The following is a 24740-nucleotide window of genomic DNA, read 5'->3' as shown; positions in this document are numbered from 1 at the left end:
TGTTGATGTTTCCGCACTTCACCTCTTAACGAGGTAAAATCGTCGAAAAGCACATTTGAACATCGAGGTATTAAAACGAAAAGTATGTAGTTTTAAAAATATGGGCTAAAATTGTCATTCAAGATTGAATTTTCATCATTTTGTAAAGTGATACAAATTTACAAATATATATAAACATTTCATTTACTTAGATCTTTGTGACATCAAATGCACAACATATTTTCTAACAAAAAGATAGTGAAATGCGTATTGAACTTAATTAGAAGAAATATGAGAATGAAATATAAAATATGAGCCAATAAATGTCAGACATATTTTAAATCCAGATTCTGAATAGATCTAATAAGATAATAGCTAATTATATTCTTAATAACTCATTCATAAACAAAAATGAATAATTTACATTCCCATTACTATGATCGAGAAATAATTAGCATTATTTAAATAGGAAATGTACCATTACATATTAACTTGCAATCTTTAATCGCTTGTTCATAAATATAAATTTTTTGCGTTTCATTCTTATACTCGAAAAATACTTAAAATATCTTCAACTTGAAATAATGTTATTCTAAAAATTTATTGTTTTAAAAACCATGACGCATTTCAAAGTTATCGTTTCAGAGGTTAAAATAAATCGATTTATTTTTCAAACTAAATAAAACAAAACTCCTTATCTTAAGATAATTTTATATTTTATTGAAATGAGTTGATATAAATAATTCGTTCTATGCGAACGAAAATATTCAACAAAAAATGAATTAATTCTGCATCATAATGCATGAAATAAATATACATTACTACTATTTACTTATCATTATTTAGAGAAAAAAAATACTGTTGTTCTTAATAAATAAGGAAACAGCATTTATGCATTGAAATCAGTATTGATGTTTTATTGTGACATGATTATATTAATTTAAAAGCTTTAAATAAATGAAACTATTCAACTTAAATTGAATTATTTCTTTTACTGTAACATATCACATAAAATATAGGTAATAAATCCCCTCTATAAAGCACTTCAAGCTTTTACCTATATATATTCTTTCGCTCACATCCTTGTGGTCATAAATATGGAAAATTTTTAAATGGAAACCACATAAATTTATAATGAAAAAATATAATGGATAATATATATTATTATACATCATTATGGGTACATATATTATTCCAAAAATATATATGCCAATTTTATACATTAACCACTTTTTAAAAAAAATAAACTTATGGCAGTAATGCTCCAGTTTGAAATATAAAAAGACTGTCTACTATATTTTATAAAGTAAATTCGGATTCTCATGTTCTTTTATAAGTCCCAAAAGTATACATGCGTCTTCGAAAGCCTTTGTGCAAAGAAATAGATTCAAGTATCCCTACACGTAATTTTCTCAGAATATAGAATTTTGAATTCTCTGAAGTGCTCAGAGAAGTTTCTCCTGAAATAAAAATGTGCAGTTCTTTTATAAATAACCCTTACTGAAAAAAATTGTACGGCGTGTACAAAAAAAAATCGATTTTCTCTAGGAGAAGCTGGATTTGAATGTTCCAATAATATGATCTACTCACAGTATGATTTGATTCCCTATGCAAAATTCAATTTTTGAGTACCTTAGAAGAATGATGGAATCCATGTTGCGAGAAAAAATAATAGAGTTCCTTTGTTATTTTATCTTTTTTATTGGAATGATCCGATTCCATGAAAAACTGCACTATTAGTTGGGAGAAGTTTAAAGTATATTTTAATACAACATTAAAATAGAATTTACAATATTTGTTTCCTTTTATTATTTTTTTAATCATGATATGGAATAAATCGTCCTAATCATCGTAGTTACATGATTTTCTCCTTAAAATTATTAACCTTCTTATATTAATAGCTGATAAATGTTTTTAATAATAAGCGCTATATAGACCTTTTGTAAAATACTCATTGTTTTTGTACAAACTCAGATTGTAGAAATTGAATACTTGGTAGTCATTATCACATTGAAAAGAGCGCCATTGGAAATTCCACCCAAGAATGATAAAGCATTCAAGGCAACGCAAAAATCAGTATGTAGCTATTTGTTATCCAAACAAATATATCAATATTCAAAAAATCACAGGATATGTTAAAATTTTTGCTCATTTGGATTGGCATGCGCATGACCTCTATAACGTATAATGGTGAAACATTCTCGAGGTTATCTGACATTTTATGACTGATAGTATCAATTATGGCGATTCGTGCCAACAGGAACATATAAAAATCTACTGACATTTCGCAAATGGTGATTTTCAAGACACCATGGAAGAAAATTCAAGAAGAAATGTATTAGGTGATTTCTATCAGACTACAGAAATAACAAACTGAATATACTTATATGAATGATCAGTATGTAAACTGAACTATCGAGATTACCCAATGAAATGGAACCCATCGGTATATTGAAGTATTTTACTCAATACTGTTAAGTATTAGGACAGGCTTAGATGTTTCTAGGCCTTCAAGAATTGTCAGAATCTACTGGCATTTCTTAGATGATTGTCTTCAAGCTGCTGTACAAAAAAAAAATCAAGATAATATTAATCAACTAATTTGTAGCAGGCATACTACAGGACTATTACCCAAATCATGGACCCAAAGAATTATGCACTGAAAATGCGTAATGAAATGGAATCACTTCAATATAGTGAAGTATCCTGATTAGTACTGTGAAGTCACCAGATAGGACAAGCTAGGCCACTAAGAGCATTTCACAATCTACTGTCATTTCGTAAATGACTGCTTTGATGTATTTATAACTGAATTTGTAGATTTTTTAGTGACTTTAACATAACAAAGGAAAACTTGCTGGCTGTTCAAGTGCAAGTGAGCTCTGTAACTACAAAACCCAAGAGGAAGATAAATAAATTTTTGTACACAGGTTTAGAATCTAAAATATAGATACCCTTATCAAATTTTTAAACAAATTTTTCAAGGGGCTGAATTTCTGTAATTCTGCATGCCTGTAAACGCGCTTGTTCAATAACAAAATAACTTAATTTTTACGAAATTTGGTATGATATCTTATGACTAAACTTGTAGTTTTGTGTCAAAATTTAGCCTTTAGTGAGTAAAAAGGCTTCCAAAATGCATGTTTGAATGATAGATAAAATGCTAGATTCACATCAAAGTTATGTATTTCAGAAGTTTTATATTTCCTAAGTTCTATATAAATGTATTGTTCGCCAATGAAAATGCAAAGAATTCACGGCTTATCCCAAGTTCCACAATGTTATCTGAATCGGGGAAATCAAATGCTTTATTGGCAAGAACACGATGAAGTTTTGGAAAGACCATATTCATGAAAGTTATTCTGCTAGTTTTAGCATTATCTTATGAATTTCATGTAGAAAAGGCGATCACTGTTACCACGGGTTATTTTCTTTAATAAGAAGAATAAGCCCATGGAGAATAATTTGCAGAATAATTTGAAAATGTATGAAAGAAAGAACAAAAAACAACTTTTCAAAATTTAAATTTTTATTTATGAATACCACAAAGCCCTTAAGAAACAGATTTGTAAAATTCAAGTGTTCAAGTAGTGAAATAAATCGATTATCCTTTTCTTAAATTATTTGGAAAAAATTAAAAAATTAGGGATAAATAAAAATATTTAAAAAACGATAAATTCATGCATAAAATTCCTATTAAAAATAAAATTTCTGTAACGAAACAGCTAAAATTTCAAGATATGAATGAAACTGGCCAAAATATATTGCAGAATTGTGATAGAATAGATATTGAATGAAAAAAAACTTTTATTATAAAAAAAGAAGAAAAGCTGAATTTGCGCTCTTTCCAATTTTATCTTATTTGCATTATACAGAATATATTTATAAAACTTGCTTCATTTTAAAGAAAAAATATTAATTAATATAGCTATATTCTCAAACTTTATAACAAGGATTTTAATTAACTTCATATGTAATGCATGCTTTCTCATTTCAAATTCATAAGAACAAATAATATATTTCCTTCTAATCATTCTTACAAAATTACAATACATGTTTCAAATCAACTTATATTTTTGAAATTTTCTAAAAATTTTGCTCTTTAATAAATTAACTGTGCACAGTTCATTTCTTAATAAGTAGCCTTTAACTATAAAGCCTCTCTATAATAAAGCAAATCTATGAATCGCTTGATTCGATATTTCAAAACCTCAAGCTTCAAACTTCAAGCTTTGATTTCATGTTGTTTGCCACTAAGTGAATTCAATTATACCTTCTTATTCAATTAGGTATTTTTTATGCATCGTATGATACATTCGTTGGTGAATTCTTAGCTGATGGCAAAAATAAATGAATTTATCTGGATATTAAATTACTTGATTCATTCGGTTTGCTAAATTTTACATATATGAAAGCAAAGCATTAACAGTAATCTTGAGTTCCAAGATTTTTTTAGTGTGAGCTTGTCCAAGAGTGAGCTTGTTTTTTTGATAAATTCCAGACAGAAATAGTTGGATTAAAGACAATTTGTTTTGGAATAGAATTTATAGAAAATAATGGAAGACTGTTGAATGAATATCTGTTGCATGATTTATTAGAGTTTATGTAAGAAATTTATTAAATTCGAAAGTATTAAAGCCATTATATATAATTTTAAATTCTTATTCGCTTTATTCAGCTTATCAAAATCTCTTAAATATCTCTCTAAATTAACATTACTCTAAATATTTTTCATTTAAAAGTCCAGAATTTGAAATATCTCAAAATCATTCTGGTAAAATAAATTACTTTTTATTACATCAATATTTAGTATATATAATAAATTTATAGCGATCAATAAAAATTACGATGACTGCTCTGAATTTCTGCGCATTCTCAAAATATTTATTTTTTATTCAATAAGTTTTTTCCCCTTAAACTTGCTTTGTAAGCATAAAATGCTATGAATGAAAGAATCCTTAAAATGAGGAACATTTACTAAGAGCATTTTCTTTAACTTTTACAAAAAAAAAAAAAAAAAATGAAAAGAAAGGATTCAATAATCAATGGATATTGGGTTTGAAGTGAATAACTTTGAGTTCGACAGCAGGCAAACGAAAATAATTTATTGTTTATGATAAAATTTTCATTGTCCAACCATAAGTTTAATACAGTATTAATTTATTTATATCATAGAAATTTACACAGAAAAAAATATTCTACTGTAATTCATCTCGAATTCCATTTCTGTTACGATTCCTTTAGCTATGTTTCAGTTTCCATTAAAATCAAATTTAATATTTTCTTATGCATTGTATATATTAGGTTGACTTTTTCAAAAGGTTCCTCTATATTTTTTAATAAAATTACTCTAGTTTCAATTTACTTATTGTGATAATAATCTTACTACTTTACTACTTTTCGATAAATACTTTTCGAATACTTTTTCGATAAATACTTTTTCGAATGCATGTAAAAAATGCATCAGCATTTTGTATTGTCTACATTGCTTAATGTGCCGAACTAATTTTAATAAATATATAATATCGCTGATTATCATCTAATTCAATCAAATCCTCTAATAATTAAATTCTAAGCTATGAATCTACCGAACAAGGAATTTTCATTGGTTATTTAAATCAGTTTCTATATCATATATAGGAACTGTAAAAAAGGCATCTACAGAATTAGAAGAAAGATAAAGAATTCTACGGATAATATTAAATTTCATCTGACATGTGTTAAATTCGAGATGACAAATTGATTTTAAAATCGTTTGTTTATATTAGTATGGATATAACTAATGTCATAGCAGTCAACCCGCAAATAAAGGCGCAATTAGATGCCACATGATAAGTGCAATTATGCTCAATATATGATTAAGAGATCGTTAAGTTAACTTTACCACTTTTTATTAAATAATTTCAGTTACTTCAATCATTTAAGAAACATTTATTTTACAAACTATCACAACAGTGATAATAAACCTAGTGAATTTCTTTTCTTTCACAAACAACACAGATTTATAGTCATAAGTATTGGCGTTTTTTATACTTCATTAAGCAAAGGGGGAGCAAACTGTCAATTATTTCGAATTCATTTTTGAAATAGGTCCCATTATTAGATGACAAATATATTATAAGCCGACTTTTTACATGAATTACATATTCTCTTTCTAGAGAAAATTTTGATTATACAATTAAAATATAATATCATTTATTAAGGATGCTTTTTCACTTCAATATAATACTAAAATCTAAAATAAAATATATGAGAATATAATATAATTAAATGTGAAGTGTTTTAAACAACGAAAATCCATTCTGTTTATTCAATTAAAATGTCATGTTATTTATTAAATAATATTTTAATTTTAATATAATAAAGAAATCTTAAATCAAAATGATATAGGTATAAAAGAATTAAATATGAAGCGTTTCTTTTTAATATTTCTATAAATCATTCTAGTAAGCATACTCTTTATTTTTAGTGCAATGCATATGTTTCATCCATTAATTATAAAAATGCTTTGAATGAAGAAAAATGTATTTGATTTTTTCAAACATCATCCTCTTTAGGGAAATTCTGAAATTTCTAGTAAAAAAATTAATAAGTAAAATTTTGTTTAAACACTACGTTTCAACATCCTTTTTTAAATATTATGTTATTAGATTTCTTTTTATAACAAAAGTATTAATATTGATGCTCCAGAAACTCGCCAAAAGATTTTTCAACCAAATATTTTTAATTGGTCGGACGATAAAGAAAGACGTAAAAGTGTTTCTTATTATTTTCATTGATTCCAAATTTTATTTCTGTAAAGTAAATTCTAATCTGATCTTTTATAGCAAATTTATATTTGTGCTTTTTATTACAAAATAATCATTAAAGTTGTTGCTCGAAAAGTTCATGCTATTCATTGCAATGTTTTTAATAGTTTGTTGTGCAAATAATACTTTTATTATCTTTAAATTAAATATGTTGCATGCTATATAAAATGATATATATCAGAAATTTAAATTAAACTTTTTTGTCATTTACATATTTATGCACTACTATTCAAGAAATTAATAAGAAATTGATTTTTAAATGGTATAAATTAGGAGACTTTGCTGAAGAACTCAATATGAGATATAAAATTTTATAGTAAATAAAAACATATATAAAAAAATTTAATCATATCTTTGATACAACATTTAGCTTTATTCAGTTTATGGCTAAAAGTATTAAAGCCATAATTTGTGAAGTTTGTATAAAAAGAAAAACATCATGAGGTTTTAAAATTGCATGAATGTAAAAATAAGTAAATAAATAAATATGGTTTTTAACTAGTTTAAATTGTTTTTTCGTAAAATGATTACAATTAAATATATTCATACACTTTTTTCTTCAAGCATTTGTAACTATTTATTAAAACTGCTGTTCAGAAAATTTATACAAATAATTAAAAACTTTTTTTTAAATTGAAGAAATGGGGAAAAGATCTTAGGTATTAATTTTTTATGGATTTAAAATTGTGCTATGTTTAAGAATTAAAAACATTGAAATTGTAATTATTTATTTTTATCTTCCAGCATACTGTGATGGCTACAGATCCCTCCATCAAGCGTGTTCTACGATAAATGCAGATGCTCCTCTCTATTCCCTGTTCCGAAGTAAGTTAATATCACCTTTTTCTGAGAAATCTTAATGTTATTCAAAACATCATTATTGAATTTCAAAAAAAAAAAAAAAAAAAAAAAAAAACTTTATCCATTTGTGACGCACACATTTCAGAGCGAATCAAACACTACCTGTATTATTTACAATAAACTCTATAAATAGACAAATATAAAATCACCCATACTGAGTGATGCGGTTTTTCTCACAAGATACTAAGAAATGATGCAATTAAAAAAATCCGTTTATATATATTTTTAATTAATATTTTTTTACTGAATTATGACGAAAATTCTTATTTTTTATTTTATAATGTAAGAATTACTAATTTTTAACTAGAAATTCATAAAAAACTATTTTCATTATAATGGTAATTTTATGAGAGACACATGTAATTTAATCATGAAGTTAAAGGTTGGGCACTTTTTTTTCTAACAAATAAAAGATGGAATCAATTTTGTAAAAATTATTTTAGATCCATCCACATTATAATGCTCCTATTTAAGTAAAGTGTAATCTTGACTTTAGAAACTCTTATAAGTGTTTATGTTTATTTTATAAATTTTAAGTTCTTAAAATTTTGGAATGTAAAATAGGGCATTTTATAAAAAAAAAAAAAGTGTTATTTGGGCCAATAATTCTGATTGTAAACTAATTCTATTGAATAAGAACAATATGCAAATCAACATTTAATGAAATTACTAAAGCATGAAAATTTTGATTTAGATATTAAATCATGTTCGCTCTTTCTAAGCAGATGTCAAAGAATATATTTTGCGTTGCAGTGTTTTTACAAAAGATGGTTTTTGTGTGTATTAGAAATTTTTTGTGTAAAAAAGTTTATATATTTATATGTCCTTTACTATTGTTACAATACCTGACGTAATTAAAACACAGTGGAAATAAACGGATTTTTAAAAGCTGTTGATAATTTAAATAAATTAAAACAGTTCAAGATGTTATTTGAGATTCAATTAATTCAAATAAGCCAAGTTGCAGGTTAATCTCTTAAATAGGGTGAAACGATAATTTTGAAATTTATACTCATATGTAAAGTCATGTTACGTCATTTAAATAATTACACGCATATGAGAAAACATATTAGGAACATATGAGGAAAACATTTGAGGAAAATAAATAGTCGAATCTGGTTATTAGAATTCTTAAAATTAATCAATGTTTTTTTTTCCTTTTAAGAAAGATAAAACGGAATAATTTAACTAAAATAATAAATTATTTAAATTAATTAAAGAATCCACTATGAAAAGCAATGTAAAATTATTTCCCTAAATTGTCTTCAATATAAATAGTCTGCTTCTTTTAGTTTTACAGTAAATGTAAATTTATAGAAGCTTATAATGTATAGAATTGTTTTTTACCATAACAGTAACGTTTATATTGGAGCTTTATAACATGATATCAGCATTTATATTGCATAATGTTATGCATTTAGTTCGGGAACGCAGTTTTATGAAGGTAATTTCGGAAAACTCTAGAGGATATAATAACGTATTCTCAAAAAATATTATAAGTAATTTATAATATGCCCATAAGGAATAAACAAGCTTTATCAAATTTATTATTTTCAGACTCAGAGCTTGTTTATAAAATAGCTTGTTTATAAAAAAGATACATTAGATAAATTTGGTTCATTGAATAAAAGCAATAAAAAAACATATGAAATTTTATTTCAAAGCTTGAATTTTTCTACTTACACAACAAACAAATAAAATTCCTCCCGGCAAGCTGCAAGGCAAAGGTTCATTTACGTCTAAGTTATTATTTGGCAACATAAATGGTTGATGTTAGACAGAGTCAAAATTAAACTGTGAAAATAATTTTTCAGCCCTTAGTATTTAATATATTGCAGTTATTGAAAAACTTTAAATTCAAAAGTTGTTTGTCTTAATGAGGTGCTTATTTGGCCAAATGGTTTTATTTCTCTATCTTCCATAATATAAAAAAAGTAATAGCGTAAGAAAAAATTTCACCCCCCCCCCCCACCATTTCCACATCTTTCAGCTGGATAGACCATTTACGAACTAATCCGAAGTATTTACATTCCTACCATCACATTCCAAAACAGTAAAATTCAACAAAATATTCAAAAAAAAATTATGAGTTCTATTGACCATGATCGGTGAAGAAATTTTCCAGAAGTCTTGTCACAAGAACCATTGCAATGGTTAGTATTCTTATAGGAATCCACTTAAAAGAATATTCCAAAAAAAGTTTAACATATTTCAATAACTAAAAACAAATTGATGCGCTTGCCATAATAAAAAATTCATTTTAAAAATGCTATATATAAAAATGTGTGTTACTATATAGCCTTTAAGCTCGCGCACACGCACACACACACACACACACACACGATCCATTCTCTACCATAGTTAGTGCGATAACATAGTTATTGTACTCTTAAGATAATCCGTTTGATAAATTTGCTTCTTCCTCAATATTCTGAATTACCTATTAAATAATCCAATAAGTCCATAATCTGCTAAATTATGTTTTTAAAAAATTCGTATAAAATATTCGAACAGTCTAAATTTAATAAATTAATTGAAAACAGTAGTTAAGAAATGTTTTGCCAGTGGAATTTCAGCTAGAGTTTTATCACTTCAAACTAAAAATTTATTGAAAATAAAAAGTTTAAAATGCAGTCTATTTATTATTTTTTCTTCAATGTCTTGCAATGCCATAATTTCGAGAGATTATTCATTTTTATATTCTGAAAGGGAATTTGATATAAAAATCAGATAATCCACAGTAATTAAGTTTTTAAGTACATGTTAGCAAATTCATTTCTTTCTATGTGATTTTTCTCTTCTGATAATATTATCGTAAGGTATCAAATTTTCAATGCAATTTTTATTGATTATAAATAATTGCCTTTAAAATTTACTTTTAAGGAAAAATTTTCAGATATTTTTTTTTTACAAAAGTATGAAAATAAAGTGTATGCTTATGCATTAAGTTTGTTTACTTTATAAAGACTTATTGTTATCGCCATTTACCCTCCAATATAAAAAAAACATTTTTCTTCAGTAATAGTGATTTTGTCAGAAACTGTACTTTCTAAATTATCCCTAGACAAACATGAAAATGAAAAATAAACAAATATTGCTTTTAGCAATTCAATAACTATTCAAAACACTCAAGATTATAAACCTGAAAGTAGTTAACACTTTTTGATAAAAATCTTATCTAGTTAAATGATTAAAATATTGAAAAGTTTTATCATAAGCGAGATACATGATTACGATACAAAGTCATTACTCAGAATCACTAATCACTCTCAAGCAGATAATTTGGAGCAGATGGATCTATTAAAATACAAAATTGCTTTCATCTTTCTGCAGTTGTTACTTTTCCGATCGCAAAAAGTAAGTAGTTTCGAAGTCTTTGGGTTTACACACAGAATGCCAAATGCCTTTTCTAATCCACAAAGACTTTTAAAAATAGATAATTAAAGTCTCAGAAATGCTATCTTTTAAATATCATTTATTGGATTTCGAGGAATAACTGTAATCTCTTTCAGTAGAGGGATGACAAATTGTTTTTCTATGGATCTTAGAAAGATGTGTTAATATCTTTGAAGATTTCATTTTTTTTTTTTTTTTTTTTTTTGTGGGGGGATGTTTGATTAGAGATCAATAGTTTTGGCACTTCACAACATTTCGATTAAATGTCTTGTGAGAAGATAATCCATATTTCTTCTTAAGTTTGATACATTCATACGTTCACATAAATCGATTTTCTCTTTTGACATAAAACAGATTATTGTACAATGTCGATTTGAAAGCAATAAATTTAAAAATTTCTTTTAAGATTAGAGCTTCAAAATGAAATATGCTATCTCAAATCTCAAGTTATCACGTGAAAACATTATTATTTTTAAGTCTTAATTCATTTAAATTCTTAACCCTTAACTGGGGAGGGGAAATTTTAGGACTTAACTGGGGAGGTGCGGTCTACGAGACCGCATTTCATTTACACTCAAATTAAAATTTTTAATGAATGTATTAGTATGGAAAACTACCAATATATTTTGCAGATATTTTTCTTGATATATAGATATGTTTTAGAAATTTTCAAAATATATTATCATTGAAAAAAGTAAATGCGTTGGAACATACATTTTCTCCTCAAATTACATGTTAAAATAAATAATATTCTTGAAAAAGTATATTAATTTTTACTTTTTAAATCATAATTGTTTTTACAGTATATGAAGGTATATAGAAAACAATATAATGTAAAAATCGGCAATTATATGAAAAATAAAAAAAATGACAATAGGTAAAATTGGCCCTTTTTTTATCGGCTTGTGTGACTTTCATAGCGCAGTTTTCTAGGGCATTTTAAACATACAGGTTAAAAACTAGTAATAAAAATCAACCTTTAAATTCTGTATATATATATATATATATATATATATATCTTGGTGTATTAATATATTTTATAAATGTTTCAAGATACATTATCACTAGAAAAATTAATTATGTTTGAACATACATATCAAAATCAGTTGAATGCGAAATTTCATCGAAAAACTCTTCTGTACAATTATTTGTATCACTAAAACCACTTTCTGCTTCATTTAAAAGTGTCTGGAGTATTGCTTCATAATAGGATCAGTAAACTGAATGATATTTCGGGCCCACGTTTTAGCGCCATCTGCTAAGCCTTGTTTATCACTGAGACACTAACAGGGAGATACGGTCTTAGAGATCGCACTCGAAGAAATAACTGAATTATTTTTAAAATCATCTGCTGAAATCGGTTGAAAAAGTGCACGTGTATTGAAGGTCACAAAACAAGAAGCTACAGGGTCAATCCATTCAATTGAGCTAAAAATAGAATAGAGGTGACAGAAAATCCATCGCTAGCGGTCTCACAGACCGCACGTCCCCAGTTAAGGGTTAACCATTTTAAACTGGTTCGGAAAGAATCACATGACTATCATATTACGCATGCTTCGTAATTTCGAAAAATGATGGTCTTTTCCATCTCAAAATCGGTCGAGTTCCAAAACGTTTCCTCAAAGCCAATGTTTTTATTTTTATTTATTTATTTTTTTTGTCAAAATCTGGTTTAAACTGGTTTGTAATGATTATATGACTATTGTATTGCCTAATTGTCAACTTTTAGAAAAGTGATGGGTTTTTATTTTTATCTCAAAATGTTCGAGATCCAAAACATTTTTTGCTGGCTAGAAAAATTGGAAATTATATATATATATATATATATATATATATATATATATATATAGTATATTGCCCTTCCCTTTATTGGCAATACAGCAGAATTAATTGGGTACATGCCGAACATTCTCGCCAAGTTGTAACTTTTTATCGGCGATATGTCGCTAAATGTAACAACCTTCTTTAACATTTTCTAATAACCCTAAAATCCAAAAATTGACTCCTTAAAAGCGATAAATCACCAATTTCCTGCCCTTGCATTTCAAAGCTTTAAAAATCCCAAACCAAAACAACAGCATGTTCTTACATGATAATAATAGCTATTGGGGTTTGGGAAAAATTAATTCATAATCATTTTTGTAATTCTGTTAGAGGGATTATTAAATATTTCTTAATATCAAAGGTTTTGGTGCATTTGCATTCTAATAAAATGTATTCATTTCATTTTGTTTCAATCTTTGCTTCCTGCGCTTAAAAAAAAAGAAGAAAAAAAAAAAAAAAGGGGACGCCAAGTTAAGATTTGTAATATGCTGGAATCAGTTTTCTAAGAAAATATTTTCTACGAATCTACGAATGTCTTTTCCAAGAAAAGGATGCAAGGTTTCATTACTGCATTCACAATGCAGTAACCAGTCCCTAAAGATGATAGCGAGTGAAAGCTGGGAAAACATTTTCATCGAAACCCAACCAGATGAAAAGATGAAGGACAAAAATTTTCATCGGAGCCACGGAAGAGAAGTGATTCGTTTCGTCTCATCAGAAGCGAAAGAAGTCCTATTGTGATACAAAGTAATTAGTTGGCGTCCCTAATCACCCAGCGACAGGTGATTTGAAGCAGATGGCACCGTCGTAATCCTCCATTCCAACCATGATTCTGCAGTTCCCGCATTCCCCGCGTTGTCAACTTTTCTAGGTAAAGGATTTAGGACTTACAAGCGCCGAATCGTGAAAGGTTTTCTTGATTCATGCGGGCTTTTAAAAAGAACTTGTGACAGTTCTGGTGATGGTATCTTTTAAAAATCGTTTATTGGGTCCTGATGAATTAACGTAATCGCTTCCATTAGAAAGATGACAAACTGTTTTTTAAGGATCTAACTATGATGTGTTAATATCTTTGACGTTTTTTGTTGGGGGGGGGAGGGGGGTGTCTGATTGAAGATTGCAGAATGAAGCTTTACAGCATTTCAATTAATTATCTTCCGAACATAAATATTTTAATATATTTTAATGATTTGTATTCACACGCATTCAAATGTGTCATTTTTCTGTATTTAGCACCCTCACATTATTGAAATAAGTTATTGATATATGTCAGTTGGATTTTAAAATGAAGTAAAAAATATTTTTCTAATATAAAATAATAAATATAATCTCAATAGCTTTGGAAACTAAACTTTGATTGTAATTGAAATAAGATTTGATTACTTTAGTAAATAAAATAAAATATTCGTATGATTGATAAAAAGTTTCAATGTAGATGATTTAATACTTCATTTTTATGTTTGGAAATTCATTTATTAAAAGTTAATGCTCAGCTAGCGAAGATATTTTGAATTTGTATTTATTAAAGAAGGTAAAATCTATCCACGGCTAAAAAAATTGTGAAATCTTACTTGATAACATTTATCATTATTTGCCAATTAAAAACGCTACCAATAAGTATGTTTATAATTTAAGAAATTATAACTTTTACTTCACTTAAAAGAAAATTAGAAATTAATCTAACATTGATAAATCGATTACTAAAGTAACAATTGATTTTTAAATTAATGGTTAATTTTCAGGAAATATTTAAAATTAAGCATCTAAAATTTACTAGTTATGTCGTGACAAATATTTATTATTAACATAGAAAACTACTGCAAGCATTGAATCTCTCTATATAAAGACAATTTTTATAAAATAAATACTTTCATCAAGTCTAAAATATTAATAATTACAAATTAAGGTATTAATAATTATTAGATTATTTGCAACTTGAGCAATTCCAATTTTTAAAAATTAATTAATGATTGTGATTGTTTTTTTTAATATTTGCAGTATATAAAATATAATGAATTTAAATTTAAGAAATGCCATTGCTCGTTACTTAAATTATTTTCCACTTACTTAATTTATTAGTAAATGCTTTTCACTGTGTGTGAAAAGGATTGCTGTCGCAGTTCGTGAAAGCTTATTACCTTATTATTTATCCCAGTGGACGCTAAGCCAGTTTCATGCCAGCTGCGTGGACCTTTTACTTTTACATACAGCAGAGGTCACGGAGAATGCGTCTATCCCATGTCCAACATTGACACTTGTACAGATGATTCACGGTTGTTATTTCGATTTCAAGCATGTGCTGACGTTCTTGGAACAGAAAGTTCAGGTTAGTAGGTTTTAAATTATTGTTTAATATCAGGTACTATTTTGTGCATGCTTCAAATTTTTAATTAATATTAAATACTATTTTGCCTAAGCTGTAATTTTTTTTTACTACTAACACTATTTTATTTAATAGACGTGTTTCATCTTGTGAGAGATGCATCTTTTATTAATCTTTCAAAAAGTATTACACTCTCACCATTCCTGTTCGAAAGATATACGTATTGCACCAGGGCGAAATTTTGTCTGCGCATGGTAAGAATTAACCAGTGGCGATTCTTAGGGTTGCATTATATGGCCTTACAGTTATCAACATCCTCGTTTTTAGAGTCAAAAGATTCCATTCTAGATTGGATATATGGAAAAGAATTTTATTTAAAAAAATAAATACAAATAATAATGGGTAAAAAAAGAACAGAATGAAAGATTCATATACAAAACATTTAGAAACAGATATAAATGATGTATAAAACAAATTAATAAATAAATAAAACTAGAGGCAAAATGTATCAAATATAATAATTAAAAGAAAACATGATAAAATTGTATTCAGTGTTCATTCAAAAGAAAAGTACTTTCATTACACATGAAAACCATTAAAAATATGAGTCTGGCTATTGATAAATTATTTCTGATGATATTTTTAAGTCAATGTAATTTATTTTCTGTTGAAATAGCCTTTAAAAACAAGAAAACTATTAGTGGTCATTTTATTGTATAGTGCATTGGGTTGTCTTTTTCACCACAAGAGCAATTATCATTTATACAAGAATCCTCTACTCTAATCTATTGGCATGTTTGAAACTTTGAGCAATATTTTATGTGTTTCTGTCGGTTTCTTCGATGTCCCAATTCTCTTGTCACATATTTAAAACAGCTACCGAATTTGAGATTTCAAATAGGACAGTGATTTAGAAAGAAAAAACAGTGCTTTTCATCATGGCGTATCTAACTAGCTGGTCTTCACATTCATTGTCCAAGTGGTCTTGAACAATCATGTATATACTTACTGAGTTACAACAGAGATTGAATCTGTGGGACTAAAATGATTAGATTGTGATTTAGAGTTGAGGATGCCATTATACAAGATAGACCGTCAGTGAAGATTTTGATAGGAGTTTGTTAGCTGAAGCTGTGTTTATAACTATTTTAATGATTACGATTTCTGATTGGAATATCGAAATGTGCAAAGCCAATTTATCTTCTAGATTGAATTTACAATTTTATTATTTTCAAAAATGCAAAATGGATTTCCTGTTCTTTGGTCTGTTTTTAAATCATCTGTATAAATTGAATCCTGACGTCTTCAGTGAGTGAATTTGATTTTATAGATCAAAATAATGGGGATGTACATGAATACCATTATTCTTGGGGCTTTTTTATTCTATCGGGTTCAACACTGTATAAAGAAATTGGGTTCAGATCTTGTCCGAGGAGCTTGGACGTAAGTTGCTCCCTTTCGAATTCGTAAATGAAGGGATTGAAGACTAGAAATTACTTGGACAGCAGTGGTTCGGGTTGTCTTATAGGCGCCAGTGAGGCAGAAAAAAGGAGTAATATTTGAATATACGTTTTTTTTTTTTTTTTTTTTTTTTTTTTAAATTCCGGATGTTATGTCTTCAAGCAGTTGCACATTAGCACAATGTTTATTCAATAACTGTCTTGAAACCTTTTGATATTTGATTAGAAGGTCAGAGAAAAGTTATTGAGATATCAACATTCTAAAGCACCAATTTTTTTCCTGCAATTTTGCAGAGTAATTGATTAATCCAATGATTTTTTTTTGCCTTGCTGTAAAACTTATGGTAGTCTTCTTACTTTATTATCCATCATAACTCCATAATATTTTACCTTATTTTGATATTTGGACCTCAGATAAGGACATAATATATTTTCTCTATCGAAACATAGTTTATTTTTATTTTTATGAGCACAGGCTATGAACTTGTGTAAGGCGGATTTGTAGTGTTTTCTGAACCTTTCTTTGGTATTGCTCGGTACGATGAATACGAAGTTGTTTGCAAATTCTCGCCGATGAATTCCTTGTGGCCTTTTCCAAGCTTTTTTTTTTTTTTTTGCAAAAAACTTTAACATTTTTTGTTTTTTTTAAAATTTCTATCAATACTGAAAGATCACAGATGCCCGTTCAACGAAACTACAGCTGGCGCCCAAGATACCTGGATATTATTGCTACATTTTTTCCTTCTTTGTTGAGAGTCTTTGATTCTATGCCCGTGTCTCATGGTTTAATCGTTAGAGACGTTTGCTAAATGGGTTTAAGAGGAAGGGATCCATTCATTAAAAGTTGTTGGATAGCCATCAGCTAAGGAGATCATCTTTTTATAATAAAGTTTTGAGATCACAGACTCATATTGTGGTTTTTGACGGGGGTGGGGATTTTTTTCGAAGATAATTCGAATTTACTTTAATTAGGACGTTTTTATTAAAAAGAAGATAAAAACCGCAACCCGTTTGTTTGTTTTTTGTTTATTCATTTTTTTACTTTAAGAGTTTTGTATTGTGTGCTTAATTTATCAGTATAACAGTACGATGAGCAAGAAAAACAGGAACAAGTAACAGAAGTATGAAATGAAAGTGGGAATTTTAAAAAATAATCAAGAGAAACACAAATCGGTGTTACCTTCGGTCGCATATGAAGACCCACAGATGATTGACTTATTTGAAGACCAAAGTTATCTCTCTTTGAATGTACACGCATGCATCAGAGTAACAATGCAATTAAACCCTGGTTCAAGTTTGCGTAATTGATCATTCCTTAACTCCTATCTAATTTTTACCTTCGTTCAATCAATATTTTTTTCTTTCTCTCTCTCTCTCTCTCTCTTTTTTTTTCCTGATTTCTGCTCTGGTTGTACATGAGTACCGGTTTCATTTCTTGTTGTGTCGGTAAAAACCTGCTTGATTTATGGAAAAATAATTTTTATTAGAGTTCACACTTCGGAAAAAGTATGTGGTACATAATTTTCTAAATTTAAAGCACAGATCAATAGTTATTAATTTTTAGATATAAAATACGATAAATGTTGCAGATCTTTAAAAAATTTGATTTTTGCAGATTTCCTTGAACAAAAATTTGAATGTATAAAATGCAGTTCGTTTTCTACTAGATTTCAACATTATTTAAAATTCTTTAAGGAGGAAAATTCAGTGCCAGAAAATTTCATCGCCAGATTTTTTCCAAACATGGTTGATTATATGGCTGTAAAATAGGAAATGCATTTTTTTTTCATGCCTATTTTATGGTGAATGGATGTCTGATAGTGTGAATTATTTACTTTTTTTAAATTTTTTTTTCATTCTGAAAAAATAAGAAAAACACGATATTCTAAAAAAATCAAGAAATATAAGGCATATACTGATGTTTGTAAACGATAAATTTCATGTCTGATTTTGAAAAACAAAATTAATGGGTTGCTTATATATAAAGCAGAATTTTTTAAAAAACATAGTTCTTCAAAAATATTTTTGCCAAAATTCTTCATTTCTAAAATGACAAGGGTATACTATATCACGCCACTGGGTATGCTATATCACTAAACTTTCAGATTCTCTTTTTTCGTAATAAGAGAATATGCATTATCTTAATAGAAATCATCCTTCAGAAAACATTTATCTCCTATACTATTCTGCCATCACAGGCGTCTTGACTTAATAATATTTGGTAATATAGAATAGGAGGACCAAATTTCATTCTAATAAAGCTATCTTTTGTACTTGCTTTAATTGTATAAAGGGATCTTGGGGGATTCTTAAATTATAAAAATTATAGCTATTAATAAGTGTCTACCGAAAATATTTTTCTATAAATTAGGAGTTTTCTTTAATACTAACTTTAAAAAATTCAAATGCAAAACTAAATATTCAATACCAAATATGAAGTGTATTTAATAATTCGTGAATGCAAAATCTAATTAATAAATAAAATATTGATTCACAAACGTTAATTTGGGTCCGATATAATTTTTTTAATTAAATGAATACGAAGTGTTAAGTTTAAAAATTGTTATTTGTTTTTTTAAATAATTCAATAATACTCTTTAATTAAAATAATGATTTAAAGTAAATTTTTAAACTTTATTTGGATAATTTCTATGGGTAGTTTTATTATAAAGACATTAAGTAGAAGCATGGATAATAATAATAAAAGTATAAAATAAATAAATAAAGTATGAACAAAACGTTAAATGGCAAAATATTTATTTAAAGGATTTTATTCTTAATAATTTTATAATATGAATTGCATTCTTATTTATTTAATAAATATAGCGAATTAATACATATAACGAAAAAGCACTATAATAGTTATATAGTTATTATAATAATATATAATAACTATAAGCAAAATATATAGAATGCATGGATAAAAAATATTGGTTTATATCATTACATTTACATTTTTACGATTATTGTATGAAGGATTGTTTCTTTTTCGTTTTGTAAGGAGAAGGAAATTTAAATTGGTCTACTAGTGCAGCATAAGCACAATAAAATGAAGAGCAATATTATATATATATATATATATATATATATATATATATATATATATATATATATATATATATATTGAGTATCGAATTCTAATAGGAATGATCAAAAGTTGTTTTTTTTGCATACTTATCGTTGTAAAAAATATTGAGCAAGTGGTTCCTTGAATATGCACTTTGCTCAAAAACCTAAAGTTTGGGGGAAAAATGCAGACTTACCTTTATTCTAAGATTATAAGACTACAAATTTCGTTTGTAATTGTACTTAAATTCTTTATTTTAATTAATTAATGACAAAAAAATTATTTACAATTCATGCACTACATTTTGAATTCGTGCAAAAGATCTAAAGATTCAAAATTTTGAAGGTAAATTGTGAGTTCCACCGCTTTACTCGAAGGTGAATTTTGGTATTTTAAATTTTTAAATTTTAAGAATAATAAATAATAATAATATAATAAATTCACTCAAAGACTTAAAATTTGAAAAAAAAATGCAGATTTACTTTTGTTCTAAAAATGTATGACCACATTTTTAGTTTTTAATAGTGCTGAAATTCTCTATTTTATTCAACCCATGACACAAAAATTTTATTTAGTATCCATGCGCAACATTTTGAGTTTATGCAAACGACCTAATGATTGAAAATTTTGAGGGAAAATTGTAAGATTCATAGCTTTACTCGAGTATTTATTTTCGTATTCTAAATTTTAAATATCAGATTTTCGGGTAATTTTTACAATAATAATTTAATAAAAATTCATCATTTTATAGGTATTTGACGACTTCACAATATTTTACGATATTATCAAGGAGTTGGTTGTTATTTGAATTCGATCCATTTGGTTTTCAAACATTCAGTCAAGTAGGATGTGTTAAATTATATTTATTTAGTCTAAAATGCTGTTTCAAATTCCGAATTTTTTTGAAAATTAAATTTTTATATTGTGAATTTCAAGAGAAAAGTTGGTCTATTGTAATAGTCACTGCACATTCTCAAGTCTTCATACTTTTTTTTTATTAGTTTTTATGTATTTTTCTGCCAAGTAGTATATGAATGTAGTGATTTTGAAAATAAAACTAAACAGAAATAAGCTGGCGGAATTAGTAAAACAGTCTGTTTGGTCAACCTTCCCATACTTGAAGAGAGTGAATAATTGTGGCAAAAAGAATTACCAGCAAAACATATAAGAAAAATAAACTGTTTTGACTCATTCTGAAGATTTCCAGGAAAACGGAAATTAAACAATTTGTCGAGCATTTCTGCCGAAATAATTATTAAAGAACCAACGCATCAACTTGTCATCAGCTTCATTACATGCAATATTTTAATAGTTAATGTAAAAGATGAATATAAAAATAGCACCAACAATCGAGCATAGAGTTAGACAACAACTAATATGAAATATTACATTTGTTATGTGACCATGTCAGCAACCGAAATTGCTCCTTTCAACAAAATCCTCTTACTGCTTCCATTTTAAATTACATGGAGATAAATTAGCTATAATAAAACAACCATAAAAATATAAAAGGTTTTGGATTGGTTTTGTATTATTGGGTTGGTTGGTTGGTTAATTTAAGTTTAAGGGCGCAAGAGCCAAAAATAAGTTACACTGGGCCAATCACATTACTGGTAGAAATGAAGAGAATGGGGTGACTGCTTTTAAGTGGTGTATTGAAAATGAAGATAGTAAAAGACCAGTACCCCTTTCATAATTTTTACAAATAAGAAAGGCCGGCATAGTCTGGTTGGTAGAGCGTCGGATTCGCGTCCCTTTGGTTGCGAGTTCGAACCCCGCCGGCCGAAGATTCCCCGCGTGCTTGGTGGCTGACGCGCGTTAAATCTGTCGTGGTCACAAAGTCCTCCATGTCGAGAGTAATGCACTGGATCAGGGGTGATCGTTCTCTGATTCAGGCCTAAATTACGATCTGTGGTTGAGTGAATGTAATGCGTGAATGAAGTCCGCCCCGTAAAAGGGTTTTGACGTGTGCGTAGCTAAGTCGTTCTCTTGGCCCTAGATGGCGCTACTATAGAAACAAGAGGTGCTCCCCCTCAAGCTTAAATCGGCTGTCTTCGAGCAGCGGGTTTGTCCATGGCAAGTGCCATAAGAAACAACAACAACAACAAATAAGAAGAGGCTTTATTCTATTCATTTATTCGATAAATAATAAAATTCGTAACATTGTAGAAATAATGTTTTAAGTACATTCACTAAAAGTACCAATAGACAATTAATAATGAACTGCCCAGTGTAAAAATTCGATTTACTTAATTAGTTACACTTTTATGCATTTTACTCTAAGCTTTTAGTCATGTACACTTCTGGTAATTATTAATCAAATTCACTCTTAATTACTTTTAAACAAGATAAAATAACCAAAGTGTTTGAATACTAACTTATTTTAAGCACTGCTTTGAGTATTTTTGGTGAGAGTAATTCATAAATTTTGTTTCCAGTTTAAAAGTTAATTAGATCTTGCTCTAGCCTTTATATTCGGTTTATTAATTGAATTGATACACGCATTCCCCTACAGTTACCGTTAACATTGAATGAGCATTTTTCATAATATGTTTCAAACATTTTATAGTTGAGGAACTGAGTTGTCTGGCCGTGTGGAAGGAAGGATCTGCCCATTATTTAGTGGGGAAAATGTCGAATGAAAAGCACCATAATCTTCCTTTCACAGACGATAATGCATACAGATGTTTTGTAAGTAAAATTGGATTTTATTTCTTTTTCCTGATTAATATATGTCCAATTCCTGTATCAATTGTCGATATTAAACTGTAATTCAATTTAAATATCATTATATACTAACAATATGTTTTGAATAATAATTATAGACTAAAAAAGCATATTTAATGGTGTGATTTCAGAGCAATTGTTAAATTTTAATTATCAGCATGTTGTTATATATTAAATAGAAATCCTCAGTTGTTAGCTGATTTTTAATGGCTGTTAATCGGTTTCATATGGCAGGGAAGCTACATTGGAAGATATGCCGATGGTAATTTCTGAAGTTTATTTAGCCAAAGTTTCATATTAACATTGATGAAAAATAAAATCATTATAGTATTTTTCTATAATATTATTTAGTATAATTTAAAAAATATCTGTTTAATTATTATCTGCAAATAAGCTATATTTTGTAAATCAAATTAAATTTTAAAAAATTATATTTTATTTAGAAAATATTTTTCTTATCAATTACATAGTAATTGATATGATCCATCCATATTTTTCCTGGACTTAAAAAGATATTTTGATATTTTTTGATTATATTATATAATTGTATTATAGTATATTTTGTGATGCACGATAAAATTTTATTTGTAGGTGTTTGATTACCTTCCTGAAAAAGGAGGCATTCAGATGTCTCAGTCAGCTGACGCCACTTGCGATGGTCTAGTATCACCCTGGGAAGGATCTAGAACAATGAAATTGATCAAAAGTAAGAAAACTGATGTATTTCCTCTTATCATATAAAAATAAAAACATCATTTCTGATGTCGAACGATTTTATTCATATTTTTTTTTAAAAAATTTCAATTGGCATACAGATTCAATGCTTATTTATCGTACAATTTCGTTTCCCTCATGTTTTATTTCAAGAAATTATACTGAGACTCTTTCACTTGTCAAATGGCATTACAAATGTAGGACAAATGAAGGAATTATAGAGCATTTCTCACATTAATTTCTGCACTTCGATGTCTCTTAGTAACTTTAATATGACAATATCAGATTAAAATTGAAGCATAGGAATGGAAAGACCAAAGATTATGTACCCAAATTGACTAAAGTTTAGACTGCAGTTATCTATCCTGTGTCTACCCTATCTGCAGTATCCTATATACCTTAATTTATATTGTATTTATCTATAATGCATCTTATGTAACTGAAGTTTACAATATATTCAAATCTGCCGCATGCTGCATAACTGAAATATTACATTGTATTTTAATTTGGTTTAACTGATCGACCTTACGTTGGTATGAAATTCTTAAAATATTCTAGAATAAAGCACATTCTTAGTAACAAGATGTACTCGGGATCGTTCTGTTAAAGTTTAGAATCATGAGATTAATCTCAAATAGCACAATTATTACAGATTACATTCTTTGACTATGATTTAATGGAAAGTGAATTTTTATTCCACATCCGACACGAAGTTATCGATGTTTTATTTCTTTTTGCAGACCAATTATCCTTACGTTTTTGGGAAACTTATATTAATGGTTAGTTATGTATTAATTGTTAACAGTTTAAAGAGCCATTTTACTGATGTACAGAATCGCCAGGCTCGTTCAAATTAGTCCAACTAATATGGAGTAAATTTTTAACTAATGAAGATAGAAATCTTGAACTCTGTAATTTATACGAATGTAAAGCTCATACTGCATTTGAATCCTTTGTAAACCATAATCCTTTATTTTGGATCGTAATTCAGAGTAATGTCTAATACTTTTCTAAAAGGAAGAGCTTCGAAATTAGTGCCAAAAAGTCTTCAAATTATTTCTAAGAATAGCATAAATACAGGAAATATATTTAAAGTTGTTTATTTTCTTAACTTATATTCAGCTTTTGTACAAACGTTGAGAAATTGCAAACTTCTGTTTAGGCTTTTGTAATCGTTTTTATTACTGCTGATATGGATTTATGTTTATTTCTTAGGCAAGCATCCGACTCCTAGTTGCTCCTTTCCAAGCTGGGTTACGTCATCTCACAAATGGCACACGCTGGACTTTAAAAAAGTGTACACATTCAGCCACAGAAACACCTCTTTCAAACTCCAGCACCTTCACGAACATATTGACACTAAGTTCATCTGTATTGAAGAAGTTAGCTCCACTGCTAATACGAGCACCTTCATCACGTACAGCATGTCAGGATGGTAAGCTTAAATTAATGTCTTTTTTAAAACTATTTTCTTACCAATTTATTTCACTTCTACAATTACAAATGTTGTGTGGAATCAGAATTTTTAGAAAGACTAAACTTCCATGAAATATTTTTATTAATAAGAGTGTAAATCTAAA

At 27.6% G+C, this 24740-nt stretch overlaps 1 protein-coding gene across 1 annotated transcript in view; it reads left to right on the top strand.

The window, feature by feature from the left end:
* LOC129968954 (uncharacterized) overlaps nucleotides 1-24740 on the top strand; it is a 356033-nt gene that overhangs the window by 310586 nt on the left and 20707 nt on the right. Inside the window, exons 4-8 of the mRNA XM_056083325.1 lie at nucleotides 7533-7613; nucleotides 15025-15195; nucleotides 22289-22410; nucleotides 23038-23152; nucleotides 24376-24595. Of these exons, the coding sequence (XP_055939300.1) occupies nucleotides 7533-7613; nucleotides 15025-15195; nucleotides 22289-22410; nucleotides 23038-23152; nucleotides 24376-24595 (709 nt within the window). The remainder of the gene's footprint in view (nucleotides 1-7532; nucleotides 7614-15024; nucleotides 15196-22288; nucleotides 22411-23037; nucleotides 23153-24375; nucleotides 24596-24740) is intronic.

Source organism: Argiope bruennichi, chromosome 5, assembly GCF_947563725.1.
Source record: "Argiope bruennichi chromosome 5, qqArgBrue1.1, whole genome shotgun sequence".
Lineage (NCBI taxonomy): Eukaryota > Metazoa > Arthropoda > Arachnida > Araneae > Araneidae > Argiope > Argiope bruennichi.
Note: the sequence above shows the minus strand (reverse complement) of the source record. Positions and strands in the feature narration are given on the sequence as shown.